At 33.8% G+C, this 16,081-nt stretch overlaps 1 protein-coding gene across 1 annotated transcript in view; it reads left to right on the top strand.

Moving 5' to 3' along the window:
* The window catches only part of LOC129259254 (uncharacterized), a 56,182-nt gene that overhangs the window by 31,692 nt on the left and 8,409 nt on the right, over positions 1 to 16,081 (top strand). Inside the window, exons 9-13 of the mRNA XM_064098722.1 lie at positions 3,276 to 3,440; positions 8,953 to 9,117; positions 9,838 to 10,002; positions 12,580 to 12,744; positions 14,433 to 14,597. Coding sequence (XP_063954792.1) covers positions 3,276 to 3,440; positions 8,953 to 9,117; positions 9,838 to 10,002; positions 12,580 to 12,744; positions 14,433 to 14,597 — 825 coding nt within the window. The remainder of the gene's footprint in view (positions 1 to 3,275; positions 3,441 to 8,952; positions 9,118 to 9,837; positions 10,003 to 12,579; positions 12,745 to 14,432; positions 14,598 to 16,081) is intronic.

Raw genomic sequence — 16,081 nt, 5'->3', positions numbered from 1 at the left:
ACAAATCTACATGCATGAATAGTAGTGTACCTATAAGAAATACATTTTTGTCTCGCCTGCATAGGACAGCGAGACTACAGGCGGCGCTTATCCGACGGCGGCGACGGCGGCGTCGTCAACATTGAAATCTTAACCAAGGTTAAGTTTTTGAAATGTAATCATAACTTAGAAAATACATGGCCATGTTGGGGTTATTTGAGAAATTGTCATCATAACCTTAAAAGTTCATGGATCTAGTTCATGAAACTTGAACATAAGAGCAATCAAGTATCCTTGAATATCATGTGCTAGTTTCAGGTCACATTACCAAGGTCAAAGGATATTTAGGTTCAACAAATGTTTGGGATATTTGTGGAATTACCATAACTTTAAAAGTCTATGGATTTAGTTCATGAAACTTGGACGTAAGAGCAGCAATTTATCCCTGAATACCCTGTGTGTGTTTCAGGAACATGGCCAAGATTAAAGGTCACTTAGAAGTCAACGAACTCTGGCCGTGTTGGGAGTACATGTATGTGTTGAACTTGGGAAGTTTATGGTACTTGCTCATGAAACATCGACCTAAGGGTCATCAAGTATGAATGATTATTTTGCACATGCCTTAGGTCATATGATCATGGTCAAAGGTCAATTTGGGTCAATTGACATAATCATCGTTATAATATTTGTGTTTTTTCTGTGAATAGTTATTCATTAGCTTTTTTTTCAAAGGAAGCACTGCTGCTATATCGAATTCCGTAATGTAGGCGAGACTGTCAGAGGCGTTCCACTTGTTCTGTTTGGTATACTTGTTTTAATTTGGTGATAAACAAGCCAAAACATGGGAGGATATATATATACATATATATATATATATTGATTTATATAGCGCAGAAACTATATGCATATATTCTATTGCGCTGCAATTAAGAGGTGGTGAAATGCTTGAGAACATAATTAGAAAAGGGGGTAAAAAGATGTATGGGAATTATTTAACCAGATAGGTTTTTAGTTTAAGTTTGAACGTTTCTACTGATGGACAGGATCTTATTACATACGGCAAACCATTCCATAATTTTTGGGCTGCATAGGCAAAAGCACGAGATTGATATGCCTATACATAGATTACACCAGGCCTTAAATGATTGCATTTCAAGATTTCCTTCAGATAAATTGAGGATAATGCTTGGAATTGAACTGAACCCTGCCAAAATATAATATTTGATACGGAGTAGATGGAATCAAGTTTTATTAGATTCTATCGGCTAATAATTATGACAGATTGAACACCAATTTACGTTCTATGACGATTTTTTAGTTGAAAAAGCTAATCAAAAATGGCGGGTTTAGTAGTACATTTCTTAACATAAATTTATATATCGTTCTTTATCCCTGAACATGCTGAATATGCTGCTCATCTTTGTCTTAATTCAACATGTTTTATACATGCGCTTTGAATCGTTTTGATGCTGTTACCAATCCATTGATTTTGAAGTTAACAGCACAAGTCAGTGCGAATGTCCACTCTTTTAAAGACACTTAGAATTTATTTTAAGTCCCCGGTTTTTACAAAAAAAAGTTACAAGACTGCAATACAAAATAATTGTTTATCCTCATTTCGATTATTTCACTACAAATCGGATGAAACACAATGAATTGTACAAATAACACAATTTCATAATTATACATTCTCTACAAAATAACATACCTCAAAATACAGTGTTAAAGTAGGATTAAAAAATAGATATTCCAGGCCTTTTATTTCGAAATTAAAGAGGGAATTATTCACCCTTGGTTGTACTGGCAAATTTACTTTTTTACCGTTGTGACGGCTGGGGCGGGTGTGGCGGCTGACGAGGGGTTCATCTTTTTTTCTTTACAACACTGTTCATCCCCGATGGAGGGCTATTTTATTATTTATCCATTTTCGTTCTCTTTGGGGTGGAACGGTGGTGTAAAAAAGATGAATCCCTCGTAATCCGCCACACCTACCCAAGCCGCCACATCGTTTTGAAGGAAAAGGGAGAGAACCAAAATGTAGCAATAATAAATATCGGAGTGGAACAGAGATTTATCCCGTGTCATCCGTCACACCCGTCCCAGCCGCCACAGCGTTTTGAAGAAAAAGGGAGCAATTAGATATAGAACAGGCATGGATTAATGACCTAATATGTATTAACATGATTAACAATGATACAACATACATTTGACATGCTTGATCTATATTTAGATTTTTGCTGACCTCCTGAATATGATTTTCTTTTGTTTTACCATTTGATTTCATTTAGCATTCTTTTGTCTTTTCATGCAATATTTGATTGAAAGCGATTTATCTTTCCACTTATACTTAGAACTACTTAATTAGATCCATAATAATGAAAATCTTTGTGTAATTTAATCTACTATGTATTGAATGATTGTTTTTCTTTTTAATTATGTACTCTTTGTAAAATATCTTTGTATGTTCTCATTTTGTAAACATGTATATTTCAGCCACCGGCTGCCAAGCATGTATATATTGTCAATAAACCATTACTATACTATACTATACTATATTGTGATAAACAAAATACATATCTCGCTCAACAATATATGTATTCTGTATATTATACCAATCATTAATTTCAATATAGTTCCAGTGTAGTAATAAGGTGGTGCAATAAATGAAGGCTATTAGGTTTATAATTCGAACGAAACAAGCATTGTGATCCAAGGACCAGACTAAAATAATGTAAATTATTACTACTTATAATCAAACAATGATTCGTTCTCCTATCCAATTCCTTTTAATGTATTATGAAAACCGTTAAGATAAAGTCATATTGGATACATGTTGTTCGATAAACCGCTTCTAATTCGTTATTATTTGAAAGCTAAAAACCTCGCAATAAACATTTTGAATATTAGTTACTCTTTTAACTTTTAGGACTGTGTGCTTTCTGCTACAAACCGGTGGAACGATGCTATGTTGCGAAATGAACCTTATGTAAAAAAAAAATTGTATTAAACTTGTATTACTATATCTGTTTTCAGTTAATAATTGGGATGACAATTTCCAAAATGAGGGGTAAAGTGTTATAGGAGACACTCAAAAGGAAATGTAAAACACATTTCAGTTGTTGTTGATTTTTGTTTTATTACATTGATCTTTTATCATGAATACTGTCATACAACATTAGCGTCTTATTATGTTGTTGAAATTAAGTATTGATATGGTATATATGATTTCAATACTCACTGGAATGTAAGGAATGTAAAATAATTTTTAATTCATTTTGACGTAACTATTATATCAGACTGAGACACTTCGGCACGATGGGAATCTCAGTGAACGCCCGTCTGCATCACGTGATCTCGCTCAGTTCATCTGTAAGATGAATCATCTGAAGAACCTCACACTCGATGGTAGCTATCATGATGACTTCTACTCAACACTGGCATCGATGGCATCAATTGCAAAGGTAATATTTATTTGGAGATTTTTTATATGTAAAGAAAAAGTACTTAATGAAATTATAATGATCTTAAAATTGTCTCATGAGGCTATAATACCTTATATAAACTAAATTTGTAAATTCCACTTTGCAATGAATCTTTTCTTGAATTGTTATTAAAATCAATTGTAATTTAATAGTCAATAGTAAACAGGTCCAGGCCATTGAAAATTCAGGAATCATTGTTTCTCTTTTCATTCTTATTTTTAGAATCTGCAAAAAATGAATTTATCAATAATAACCCATTGAGCTATTTGTATGTAGCCCGACTAGCTCAATTATTTAACGTAGCTTCTAAATATGCTTTGTACTTGGTATTTGATTCTTCAACAACCGAATAATATCCCATGAAAAAAACATTTACAATCACAAACACATTTTTTTCTCTCTTTTATTTATCAAATTGTAAAGTTTGATTCTCCACTGGCGTAAATGAGGTCCAAGTAGTGGGGGATGATAGCAATATATTGACAAAAATATATAAATTTTAGTGACATTCCACACCAAGGGCTATGTATAACGATACATATGTACATAATACTACCATCTTTCATATAACGATGTCTTCATGGCTATAAAGTAATGATTTACAACTGATATCAATATGCGAGCAAGCGAAGCGATCGATCAAATTTTCAGTAGTTGTAAAATGATTCCCAAAAACCTTTTTCAATTAGTACGTAATTTATCACATCACGGCAATGTATGCGTGCGTTTATACTTTGTGTAGATTACATTATACCATCTATGAGTAATTCAGTTACAAGCCTATCGTGATTTTGTTCAATGGCTATATTGTAGTGAATGTGTTAGGATATAAAGATATGAATATAAAAATGCAAGCGAGCCAATTTTCAATAGTTGTAAAATGATTTCCGAAAACCTCTTCCAAGTGGTGTGTACTTTATCACAGCACGGGCTATGTAGACGCGTGTATATACTTTGTGTACTGCCCGGGGGGGGGGGGGGCACTTACATTGAGGAGTGGATACCATGCGCGACCAAAAAAACACGTAAAAAGGATGTCTTTTTTCACGATAGGGCACGTTACGTACGTAACGTGATAAGGGTGTCAAAAACACAAAAATAATGAAAAAAGGGTATCTATTTCGCTAGGAAAATTACGTGTTTAGGGTCGAATTTTCGGGGATGATAAAACAAAATTAAAATGTTTTATAAAGGACGTCCTTTTTGCCCCAACACTTCGTGTTTAGAGTCCGATTTGCGCGAGGTGTAGAAGGTGGGGTCGTACTAAACCAAATAAAGTAAAGCCGACAACCGAAGGACCCTAACAATAAAACATTCCTGTACTGCTTTAGGGGTTCATTTCAGGGAACATTTGCCAAGAGTATCGTTTTGTTTCCAATACTTGTTAAGGGTAGGGGTTTCACGCGCCAATATTTGTTAAGGGGTGCATTTTCAGAATATGGAAATTACGTGTTTAGGGTGCTTTTCGAGACCCCATGGTCGCGCATGGTATCCACTCGTGAATGGAAGTGCCCCCCCCCCGGGGTGTACTGTTACATGCCTATCATGACTTTGTTCAATGGCTATATTGTAGTGAATGTGTTAGGATATAAAGACATGAATATCAAATGCAAGCAGATTTTCAATAATTGATGCACAAAACGATGACCAAAGACCGCCTTTCAAGTGGTGTGTAATTATGGGAGAAATTCAGCGAGTGAACGTAGTAGGTGAGCCTTGGAAAGTTGCCTCAGTGGTTTAGAATGATGTGAATATTACAGAGGATGATAAAGGTAAATTATCAATAAATTAAACTACAGAAGAAAGGGGGAAACATATAAAGAGTAAATAAGTATGAAACGGTCAATATTTTGTTCAATGAAAACTCATTTGCTGACTGGTCAAAGGAGACATTAGAATGAAAAGGGGAATCATTATTATGGAATTAAGGGTGATAATGTGTGAAATGATTATTGGTCATTACAGCCACAATATAAACTTCCCAGAACGAAGAAATATCACAATGGGGCAAATTAAAAGAAGAATATTGCAGAAAGGAAAGATTTTGAATTATTTTAAAGATTGTATTGGGAGGAGATGCAACATTCAAAATTTGGAACAAATTTCGTATTTGAAATATTTATTAGATTGCTATGGAATTAAATGTAATTAAGGATGCGTTTATCCGCCACTTTTTTACCCTAGAATCATGATCTGAATCATGATTCAAATCATGATTCGGCTCCTACAAACGGGTGAAATTGTAAGGTGTGTGGTAAGTATTCTTGTCCTAACTTGCCTAGTTGTGTTTCTTTAATGGCAATGATTTGGTCAGTAACTCATTGTTAGACTTATATTATAATTTTTGAAACAACCGGGCCTGGAAAAAAGACTTTGCATTTTTGTGCTATATGAGTATATGAACGTATTACTATAGGAACGGATTCGCCAAAAATCCCTTAAAATTTATTACATTTGTGGGTAAAGTCATTGTTACATTTGTGGGCGATCAAAAATTATTACATTTGTGGGTAAAGTGCATTATTACATTTGTGGGTGAAATTATTACATTTGTGGGGAAAGTGTTATTACATTTGTGGGCGTTATTACATTTGTGGGTAAAGTGTTATTACATTTGTGGGCATTATTACATTTGTGGGTAAAGTGTTATTACATTTGTGGGCGATTATAACATTTGTGGGTGTAACAACCCCCCCCCCCCTCCCTTCACGTCAGTTTATTCAAAGAATGTTTTGATTGGTTTATGCTCAAAGTTAGAACCATATTTAAAAGACATTTGTAGCCAATTCTCCTTTGGTATAATGACCACTTGGTCTAATAGCCAATTAGTCTAATGACCACTTGGTCTAATAGCCAATTGGTCTAATGACCACTTGGTCTTATAGCCAACTGGTCTAATGCCCAGTTCGGCTAATCCTCACTTGGTCCATTACTCAGTTTGTCTAGTGTGTAGTTGGTCTAATGTGCAGTTGGTCTAATTTACATTTCGGATAATTTCCACTTGGTCTAATTTCCAGATAATCTAACATTTATTTCGTCTACATGCCACTTGGTCTAATTTGTAAAGTTTGGTGACTTGTTTTCGAATTTCTGTAAAAAAGTGTTAAGTTTCAAGCCGCGGCTTCAAATCTTCACACACGCGCCCCTCGATATTTGAGTACAGTTAAAGTGACGTACGGCATATTTCCATCCTCAAATTTTGAAAATCTTGGGATTTTGAAAGGCCTTTGTGGAAGAAGAAAACATATTTAGGGATTAAACAAATTTTGGGAAAATTTTGTCTATTTAAGGGGACGTTTGAAGGTTTGATGAAAAACAATGAACTTTGCTATTTTCTGTAAAATAACGCTGATAAACAATCATAGAGGTGAAAAAAGTAAAATTAGTATTCATCCAAATCTATGTAAGCCTATACGATCTACTGTAGATAGTTAATGGCTTGCTTAACACAGTCAGGGTTCAGTTTTTTCAAGAAAACAAAAATCCCTGATTTTTCTCTGATGAAGTTTAAAAATTCCATGATTATTATTCAAACCCATTCCCAGTATTTCATATTTCCTAAGTTGTTGCAGTGAATTACTTGTATTATTATTTTGTTTACATATATACATGTAGGCCTATTATTATTTCTAATTATGTACCCGTAGGCCTACTTGTACTGTAGTAAAGGAAGCTACACTAAAAATGCCTGACTGACTATTGTGCTTTCAACTTTTGAGCCGATCACAATTCCCTGATTTTGCCCTCATTTAAGGCATTTTCCCCTGATTTGAGGTTATCCCCTGATTTATCCCTATCCAGGGTGACCAAATTTCACAAAATGAAATACGGGACAATTGACAAAGAAGGCTACACAGTGTTACACCAGTGAAAAATTATAAAGAATTGGAAGGGAGGGTGAACAAAAGGATAAAGGAGAGAAAGAAAAGACGAAATAAAAGACAATAATTGAGAAGAAAGAAAAAAATTCAAGGGGAAAATGAAGGAAAAAATAAAAGAAAGTTAGACCAAGTAGTCATTAGACCATTTGGCTACAAGACCAAGTGGTCATTAGACCAAATGAATATTAGACCAGGTAGTCATTAGACCATTTGGCTATTAGACGAATTGGATATTAGACCAAGTGGGAATTAGACGAATTGGATATTTGCCGAACTTGCTGTAGACGAAATGAGTATAGACTATGTGAATTTGGACGAACTGATAAGAAGACTTAGTGGTATAAGACCATCCGATAATTCACCGCTTGAACTTGAAAGTGATAACCGTTTTTTTTTTTTTTTTTGGTTGTCAAATTTATTTTGGACGAAATGACCTTACATTTTGGGTGATGACCTTTTTTTTTTTTTTTTTTTTTTTTTTTTTGGGGGGGGGGTGTTAAAATTCCCGGGGGAAATGTGCCCTCCCCCCCTTGGAAAGTCCTGGATCCGCCCCTGGTCCCCCTACCTTTGGTGAGAGATTTCCACCTATGGCTGGAGTTCTTTCCTATTTGCATAGGTGGATCCAGGGAGCCGAGGCCTCCCCCCCCCCCCCCTATTGGTGGAGGAAAAAAAAAAGAAGGGGACAGAAAGAAGAAAAACGAAGAGGAAAAAAAAAGATGAATCCCTCGTAATCCGCCACACCCACCCAAGCCGCCACATCGTTTTGAAGGAAAAGGGAGAGAACCAAAATGTAGCAATAATAAAAGAGCCCTCTATCGGAGTGGAACAGAGATTTATCCCGCGTCATCCGCCACGCCGCCCGCCCCAGCCGCCACAGCGTTTTGAAGGAAAAGGGAGCAATAAGATGAAGAACGGACATGGATTACTGAGCATGACCTTATATGTATTAACATGATTAACAATGATACAACATTTTTACATATTGTGATAAACAAAATACATATCTCGCTCAACAATAAATGTATTATGTATGTTATACCAATCATTAATTTCAATATAGTTGTAGTAATAAGGTGGTGCAAGAAATGAAGGCTAGGCCTATTAGGTTTATTATTCAGATGAAACAAGCAATGTGATCCAAGGACCAGACTTAAATAATGTAAATTATTACTACTTATAATCCAACATTGATTCGTTCTCCTATTTCACTTACTTTTAATGTATTATGAAAACCGTTAAGATAAAGTCATATTGGTTACATTTTGTACGATAAACTGCTTGTAATTCGTTATTGTTTGAAAGCTAAAAACCTCGCAATAAACATTTGAATATTAGTTACTCTTTTAACTCTTGGGACTATGTGCTTTCTGCTACATACCGGTGGAACGATGCTATGCTGAGACACGCAAAAGGAAATGTAAAACACATTTTAGTTATTGTTGATTTTTATTTCATTGATCTTTTATCATGAATACTGCCATACAACATTAGTGTCTTATTGTGTTGTTGAAATCAATTATTGATATGGTAAATATGATTTCAATACACACTGGAGTGTAAGAAATGTAAAATAATTTTGAATTCATTTTGATGTTTTACTATTTTATCAGATTGAGACTCTTGTTCTCGATGAGGATCTCACTGAAAGTCCGTCTGCATCACGTGATCTCGCTCAGTTCATCTGTAAGATGAATAATCTGAAGAACCTCACACTCCGTGGTGATTATCATGATGACTTCTACTCAACATTGTCATCGATGGCATCAATTGCAAAGGTAATATTTATTTGGAGATTTGTATATGTAAAGAAAAAGTACTTAATGAAATTATAATGATCTTCAAATTGTATCATGAGGCTATAATACCTTATATAAACTAAATTTGTAAATTCCACTTTGCAATGGATCTTTTCTTGAATTGTTATTAAAATCAATTGTCATTAAATAGTCATTAATCAACAGGTCCTGACCATTGAATAATCAGGAATCATTGTTTCTCTTTTCATGTTTATTTTTAGAATCTGCGGAAAATGAATTTATCAATAATAACCCCTTGAACTATTTGTATGTAGCCCGACTAGCTCAATCATTAATGTAGATTCTAAATATGCTTTGTACTTTATATTTGAATCTTCAACAACCGAATAATATCCCATGAAAAAAAAAATCAATCACAAACACATTTTTTTCTCTCTTTTATTTATCAAATTGTAAAGTTTGATTGACCACTAGCGTAAATGAGGTCAAAGTAGTGGAGGGGTTGAGAGCAATATATTGATCCAAAAATCAAAATTTTAGAAACACCCTACACCAAGGGCTATGTATAAGGATGTATATGAACATAATGCTACCATCTTTCATATAACGATGTTTTCATGGCTATGAAGTAATTATTTACAATTAATATCAATATGCGAGTGAGCGAAGCGATCAATCAAACTTTCAGTAGTTGTAAAATGATTTTGAATTCATTTTGATGTTTTACTATTTTATCAGATTGAGACTCTTGTTCTCGATGAGGATCTCACTGAAAGTCCGTCTGCATCACGTGATCTCGCTCAGTTCATCTGTAAGATGAATAATCTGAAGAACCTCACACTCCGTGGTGATTATCATGATGACTTCTACTCAACATTGTCATCGATGGCATCAATTGCAAAGGTAATATTTATTTGGAGATTTGTATATGTAAAGAAAAAGTACTTAATGAAATTATAATGATCTTCAAATTGTATCATGAGGCTATAATACCTTATATAAACTAAATTTGTAAATTCCACTTTGCAATGGATCTTTTCTTGAATTGTTATTAAAATCAATTGTCATTAAATAGTCATTAATCAACAGGTCCTGACCATTGAATAATCAGGAATCATTGTTTCTCTTTTCATGTTTATTTTTAGAATCTGCGGAAAATGAATTTATCAATAATAACCCCTTGAACTATTTGTATGTAGCCCGACTAGCTCAATCATTAATGTAGATTCTAAATATGCTTTGTACTTTATATTTGAATCTTCAACAACCGAATAATATCCCATGAAAAAAAAAATCAATCACAAACACATTTTTTTCTCTCTTTTATTTATCAAATTGTAAAGTTTGATTGACCACTAGCGTAAATGAGGTCAAAGTAGTGGAGGGGTTGAGAGCAATATATTGATCCAAAAATCAAAATTTTAGAAACACCCTACACCAAGGGCTATGTATAAGGATGTATATGAACATAGTGCTACCATCTTTCATATAACGATGTTTTCATGGCTATGAAGTAATTATTTACAATTAATATCAATATGCGAGTGAGCGAAGCAATCAATCAAACTTTCAGTAGTTGTAAAATGATTCCCCAAAATCGTGTTAAAGAGGTGTGTAATTTATCACATCACGGGCAATGTATACGTGTGTATATACTTGGTGTACATTATATATTACCATCTTTCAGTTACATGCCTGTCATGTTCGATGGCTATATTGTAGTAAATGTGAAGGGATATAAATATATAAATGTCAATATGCGATACGGGGTAGATGGAATCAAGTTTTACTAGATTCCATCGGTTAATAATTATGACAGATTGAACACCAATTTACGTTCTATGACGAATTTTTAGTTGAAAATGCTAATAAAAATGGCAGGTTTAGTAGTATAACTCTTAACATTAATTTATATATCGTTCTTTATTGGTATTGGTGGTGATTTTTTACCTGATTGCTAAAAAAAAAAATTGCTAAGCAACCAGGGGACCGACGGCTTAAGGTCCTCTCCGAAGGACCTGGTACTGAGAATTGATGCCTTACCAAAGGGCACTAGCGCTCAAAGTGGCAATCGAACCCGGGTCACCGGAATACGAATCCCCTGCTCTACCGACGAGCTATCGCGCCTCCTTATCCCTGAATATGCTGCTCATATTTTTCTAAATTCAACATGTTTTATACATGCGCTTTGAATCGTTTTGATGCTGTTACCAATCCATTGATTTTGAAGTGAACAGCACAAGTCATTGAGAATGTCCACTCTTTTAAAGGCACTTAGAATTTATTTTAAGTCCCCAGTTTTTACAAAAAAAAGTTTACAAGACTGCTAGACAAAATAATTGTTTATCCTTATTTCGATTATTTCACCACAAATCGGATGAAACACAATGAATTGTAAAAATAACACAATATCATTATTATACATCCTCTAAAAATATTACATACTTCAAAATACAGCGTTAAAGTAGGATAAATAATAAGTATTCCAGGCCTTTTATTTCGAAATTATAGAGGGAATTGTTCACCCTTGGTTGTACTGGCAAATTTACTTTTTTCCCGTTGTGGCGGCTGGGGCGGGATTGGCGGCTGACGAGGAGTTTATCTTTTTTTCTTTACAACACTGTTCATTCCCGATGGAGGGCTATTTTATTATTGATCCATTTCGTTCTCTTTGGGGTGGAACGGTGGTGTAAAAAAAGATGAATCCCTCGTTATCCGCCACATCCGCCCCAGCCGCCACAGCGTTTTGAAGGAAAAGGGAGCAATTTGATGAAGAACGGACATGGATTACTGAGGATGATCTTATTAATATGTATCAACATGATTAACAATGATACAACATGCATTTGACATATTGTGATAAACAAAATACATATGTCGCTCAACAGTATATGTATTATGTATGTTAAACCAATCATTAATTTAAACATAGTTGCAGTGTGGTAATAAAGTGGTGCAAGATATGAAGGCTATTAGGTTTATTATTCGGATGAAACAAGCATTGTGATCCAAGGACCAGACTAAAATAATGTAAATTATTACTACTTATAATCCAACATTGATTCGTTCTCCTATTTCATTTCCTTTTAATGTGTTATGAAAACCGTTAAGATAAAGTCATATTGGTTACATTTTGTACGATAAACCGCTTGTAATTCGTCATTGTTTGAAAGCTAAAAACCTCGCAATAAACATTTTGAATATTAGTTACTCTTTTAACTCTTGGGACTGTGTGCTTTCTGCTACATACCGGTGGAACGATGCTATGCTGAGACACGCAAAAGGAAATGTAAAACACATTTCAGTTGTTGTTGATTTTTATTTCATTGATCTCTTATCATGAATACTGCCATACAACATTAGTGTCTTATTGTGTTGTTGAAATCAATTATTGATATGGTAAATATGATTTCAATACACACTGGAGTGTAAGAAATGTAAAATAATTTTGAATTCATTTTCATGTTACTATTTTATCAGATTGAGACTCTTGTTCTCGATGAGTATCTCACTAAAAGTCCGTCTGTATCACGTGATCTCGCTCAGTTCATCTGTAAGATGAATAATCTGAAGAACCTCACACTCCGTGGTAATTATCATGATGACTTCTACTCAACATTGTTATCAATGGCATCAATTGCAAAGGTAATATTTATTTGGAGATTTGTATATATATGTAAAGAAAAAGTACTTAATGAAATTATAATGATCTTCAAATTGTCTCATGAGGCTATAATACCTTATATAAACTAAATTTGTAAATCCACTTTGCAATGGATCTTTTCTTGAATTGTTATTAAAATCAATTGTCATTAAATAGTCATTAATCAACAGGTCCTGACCATTGAAAATTCAGGAATCATTGTTTCTCTTTTCATATTTATTTTTAGAATCTGCGAAAAATGAATTTATCAATAATACCCCCTTGAACTATTTGTAAGTAGCCCGACTAGCTCAATCATTTAACGTAGCTCCTAAATATGCTTTGTACTTGATATTTGAATCTTCAACAACCGAATAATATCCCATGAAAAAACATTTACAATCACAAACACATTTTTTTCTCTATTTTATTTATCAAATTGTAAAGTTTGATTCTCCACTGGCGTAAATGAGGTCAAAGTAGTGGAGGGGTTGAGAGCAATATATTGATCCAAAAATCAAAATTTTAGAAACACCCTACACCAAGGGCTATGTATAAGGATGTATATGAACATAATACTACCATCTTTCATGTAACGATGTTTTCATGGCTATGAAGTAATGATTTACAATTAATATCAATATGCGAGTGAGCGAAGCGATCAATCAAATTTTCAGTAGTTGTAAAATGATTCCCAGGCCTTTTATTTCGAAATTATAGAGGGAATTGTTCACCCTTGGTTTTAATGGCAAATTTACCTTTTTCTCGCTGTGGCGGCTTGAGCGGGATTGGCGGCTGACGAGGAGTTCATCTTTTTTTCTTTACAACACTGTTCATCCCCGATGGAGGGCTATTTTATTATTGATCCATTTTCGTTCTCTTTGGGGTGGAACGGTGGTGTAAAAAAAGATGAATAACTCATTATCTGCCACATCCGCCCCAGCCGCCACAGCGTTTTGAAGGAAAATGGAGCAATTTGATGAAGATCGGACATGGATTACAGAACATGATCTTATGAATATGTATTAACATGATTAACAATGATACAACATGCATTTGACATATTGTGATAAACAAAATACATATCTCGCTCAACAGTATATGTATTCTGTATGTTAAACCAATCATTAATTTAAACATAGTTGCAGTGTGGTAATAAAGTGGTGCAAGATATGAAGGCTATTAGGTTTATTATTCTGATGAAACAAGCATTGTGATCCAAGGACCAGACTAAAATAATGTAAATTATTACTACTTATAATCCAACATTGATTCGTTCTCCTATTTCACTTCCTTTTCATGTATTATGAAAACCGTTAAGATAAAGTCATATTGGTTACATTTTGTACGATAACCGCTTGTAATTCGTCATTGTTTGAAAGCTAAAAACCTCGCAATTAACATTTTGAATATTAGTTACTCTTTTAACTCTTGGGACTGTGTGCTTTCTGCTACATACCTGTGGAACGATGCTATGCTGAGACACGCAAAAGGAAATGTAAAACACATTTCAGTTGTTGTTGATTTTTTATTTCATTGATCTTTTATCATGAATACTGCCATACAACATTAGTGTCTTATTGTGTTGTTGAAATTAATTATTGATATGGTAAATATGATTTCAATACACACTGGATTGCAAAGAATGTAAATTAATTTTGAATATATTTCCACGTTACTGTTACATCAGATTGAGACTCTTCATCACAGTGAGAATCTCAGTGAACGTCCGTCTGCATCACGTGATTTCGCTCAGTTCATCTGTAAGTCGAATCTTCTGGAGAAGCTCACACTCTCCGGTCAGTATCATGATGTCTTCTACTCAACATCATTGTCGATGGCATCAACTGCAAAGGTAATAGTTATTAGGAGGTTTTATATGTAAAGGGACATTACTTAATGAAACCATAATGCTCTTCAAATTGTCTCTTGATGCTATGATGCCTTATATAAACTAAAATTGCCAATTTCACTTTGCAATGAATCTTTTCTCGAATAGTTATTAAAATTAATTGTCATTAAATAGTCAATAGTAAAATGGTCCTGACCAAAGAAAATTCAGGAATCATTCCATAATTTTTTCTCTTTTCATTTTTATTTTTTAGAATATGCGAAAAATGAATTTATCAATAATGCCCCCATGAACTACTTGTATGTAGCCCAATTCGCTCAATCAATTAACGTAGCTTCTAAATTGTGCTTGATATTTGAATCTTCAACAACCGAATTATATCCCAGGAAAAATAATTACAATTATATATTTTTTCTGTTTTATTTATCAAATTGTATTAAGTTTGATTCTTCACTGGCGTAAATGAGGTCCAAGTAATGGGGGATGATGATTTATTGATTGATTGATTGATTTTATTCGTCAAGATTACAATGAAATTGAAGAATACCTTGACAGGATAGCCCATGAAAGCCGAAAGGCTTATTACCAATGGGGTCCTATAGTTAATGTAAAACATTAACATATTGTAACAAAAAGTATAAACTACAACAAGTACTGGAATATGGTTTTAAAAAAAATACATACATACATACATACATACATATCCATCGGCCAAATAATATGCAAACATCTGAAGCAAACAACAATCCTCCTAATATGTGAAACAAGATTATATTTTAACATACCCTAATGTATACATTATCCACAATACTAGAAACCAACTGTACAAAATGTTTGATTTTAATGTTAATATTGCTCTCGAGTAGCTTCCAGTTTTAGGTGCTTCTTTAATGCACTCTTAAATTGAGAAAATATCTTAACTGCTTTTACTTTATTAGGAAGAGCATTCCAAGATTGGATGCCATTGAAATAAAAAGTGTTCCCTATATGTCCTTCACGTTTTGGTAACACAAAATTAAAATTACTATTTCGAGTACCGTACCTATGGATATTTGATACACAGGTGAAATGATTTGCTATATAATGATCTAATGTATCCGAATATAATATTTTAATTGTTGTGATCTGTGATCTACATGAAGAAATCCTGCCTTTTCAAGTTCATTACATCCGACATGTGCTCTTGGTCCTAAAACATTTATGTATCTCACAATTTTATTTTGAATTATTCTTAGCTTTTTCTTATCCGTAACACCCAGACTCCCGTACCAAGCCGCATTAGCATAGTCGAATAGACATTGTATTAAAGCAAAGCATAAAATACGTCTAGACTTCATATTCAAACAGGTTTGATATCTATACAAAAATTTCAAGCGCGAATTTGCCTTTTTGACGATTGAGTCTACCAAACCCGTCCATGATAGGTTACTTGTCATACTAATTCCTAAATATTTCACTGAATCTTTTCTGTCAATTACCTGATTATT

The sequence above is a fragment of the Lytechinus pictus genome, chromosome 4 (assembly GCF_037042905.1).
Source record: "Lytechinus pictus isolate F3 Inbred chromosome 4, Lp3.0, whole genome shotgun sequence".
NCBI classification, from domain to species: Eukaryota; Metazoa; Echinodermata; class Echinoidea; order Temnopleuroida; family Toxopneustidae; genus Lytechinus; species Lytechinus pictus.
Note: the sequence above shows the minus strand (reverse complement) of the source record. Positions and strands in the feature narration are given on the sequence as shown.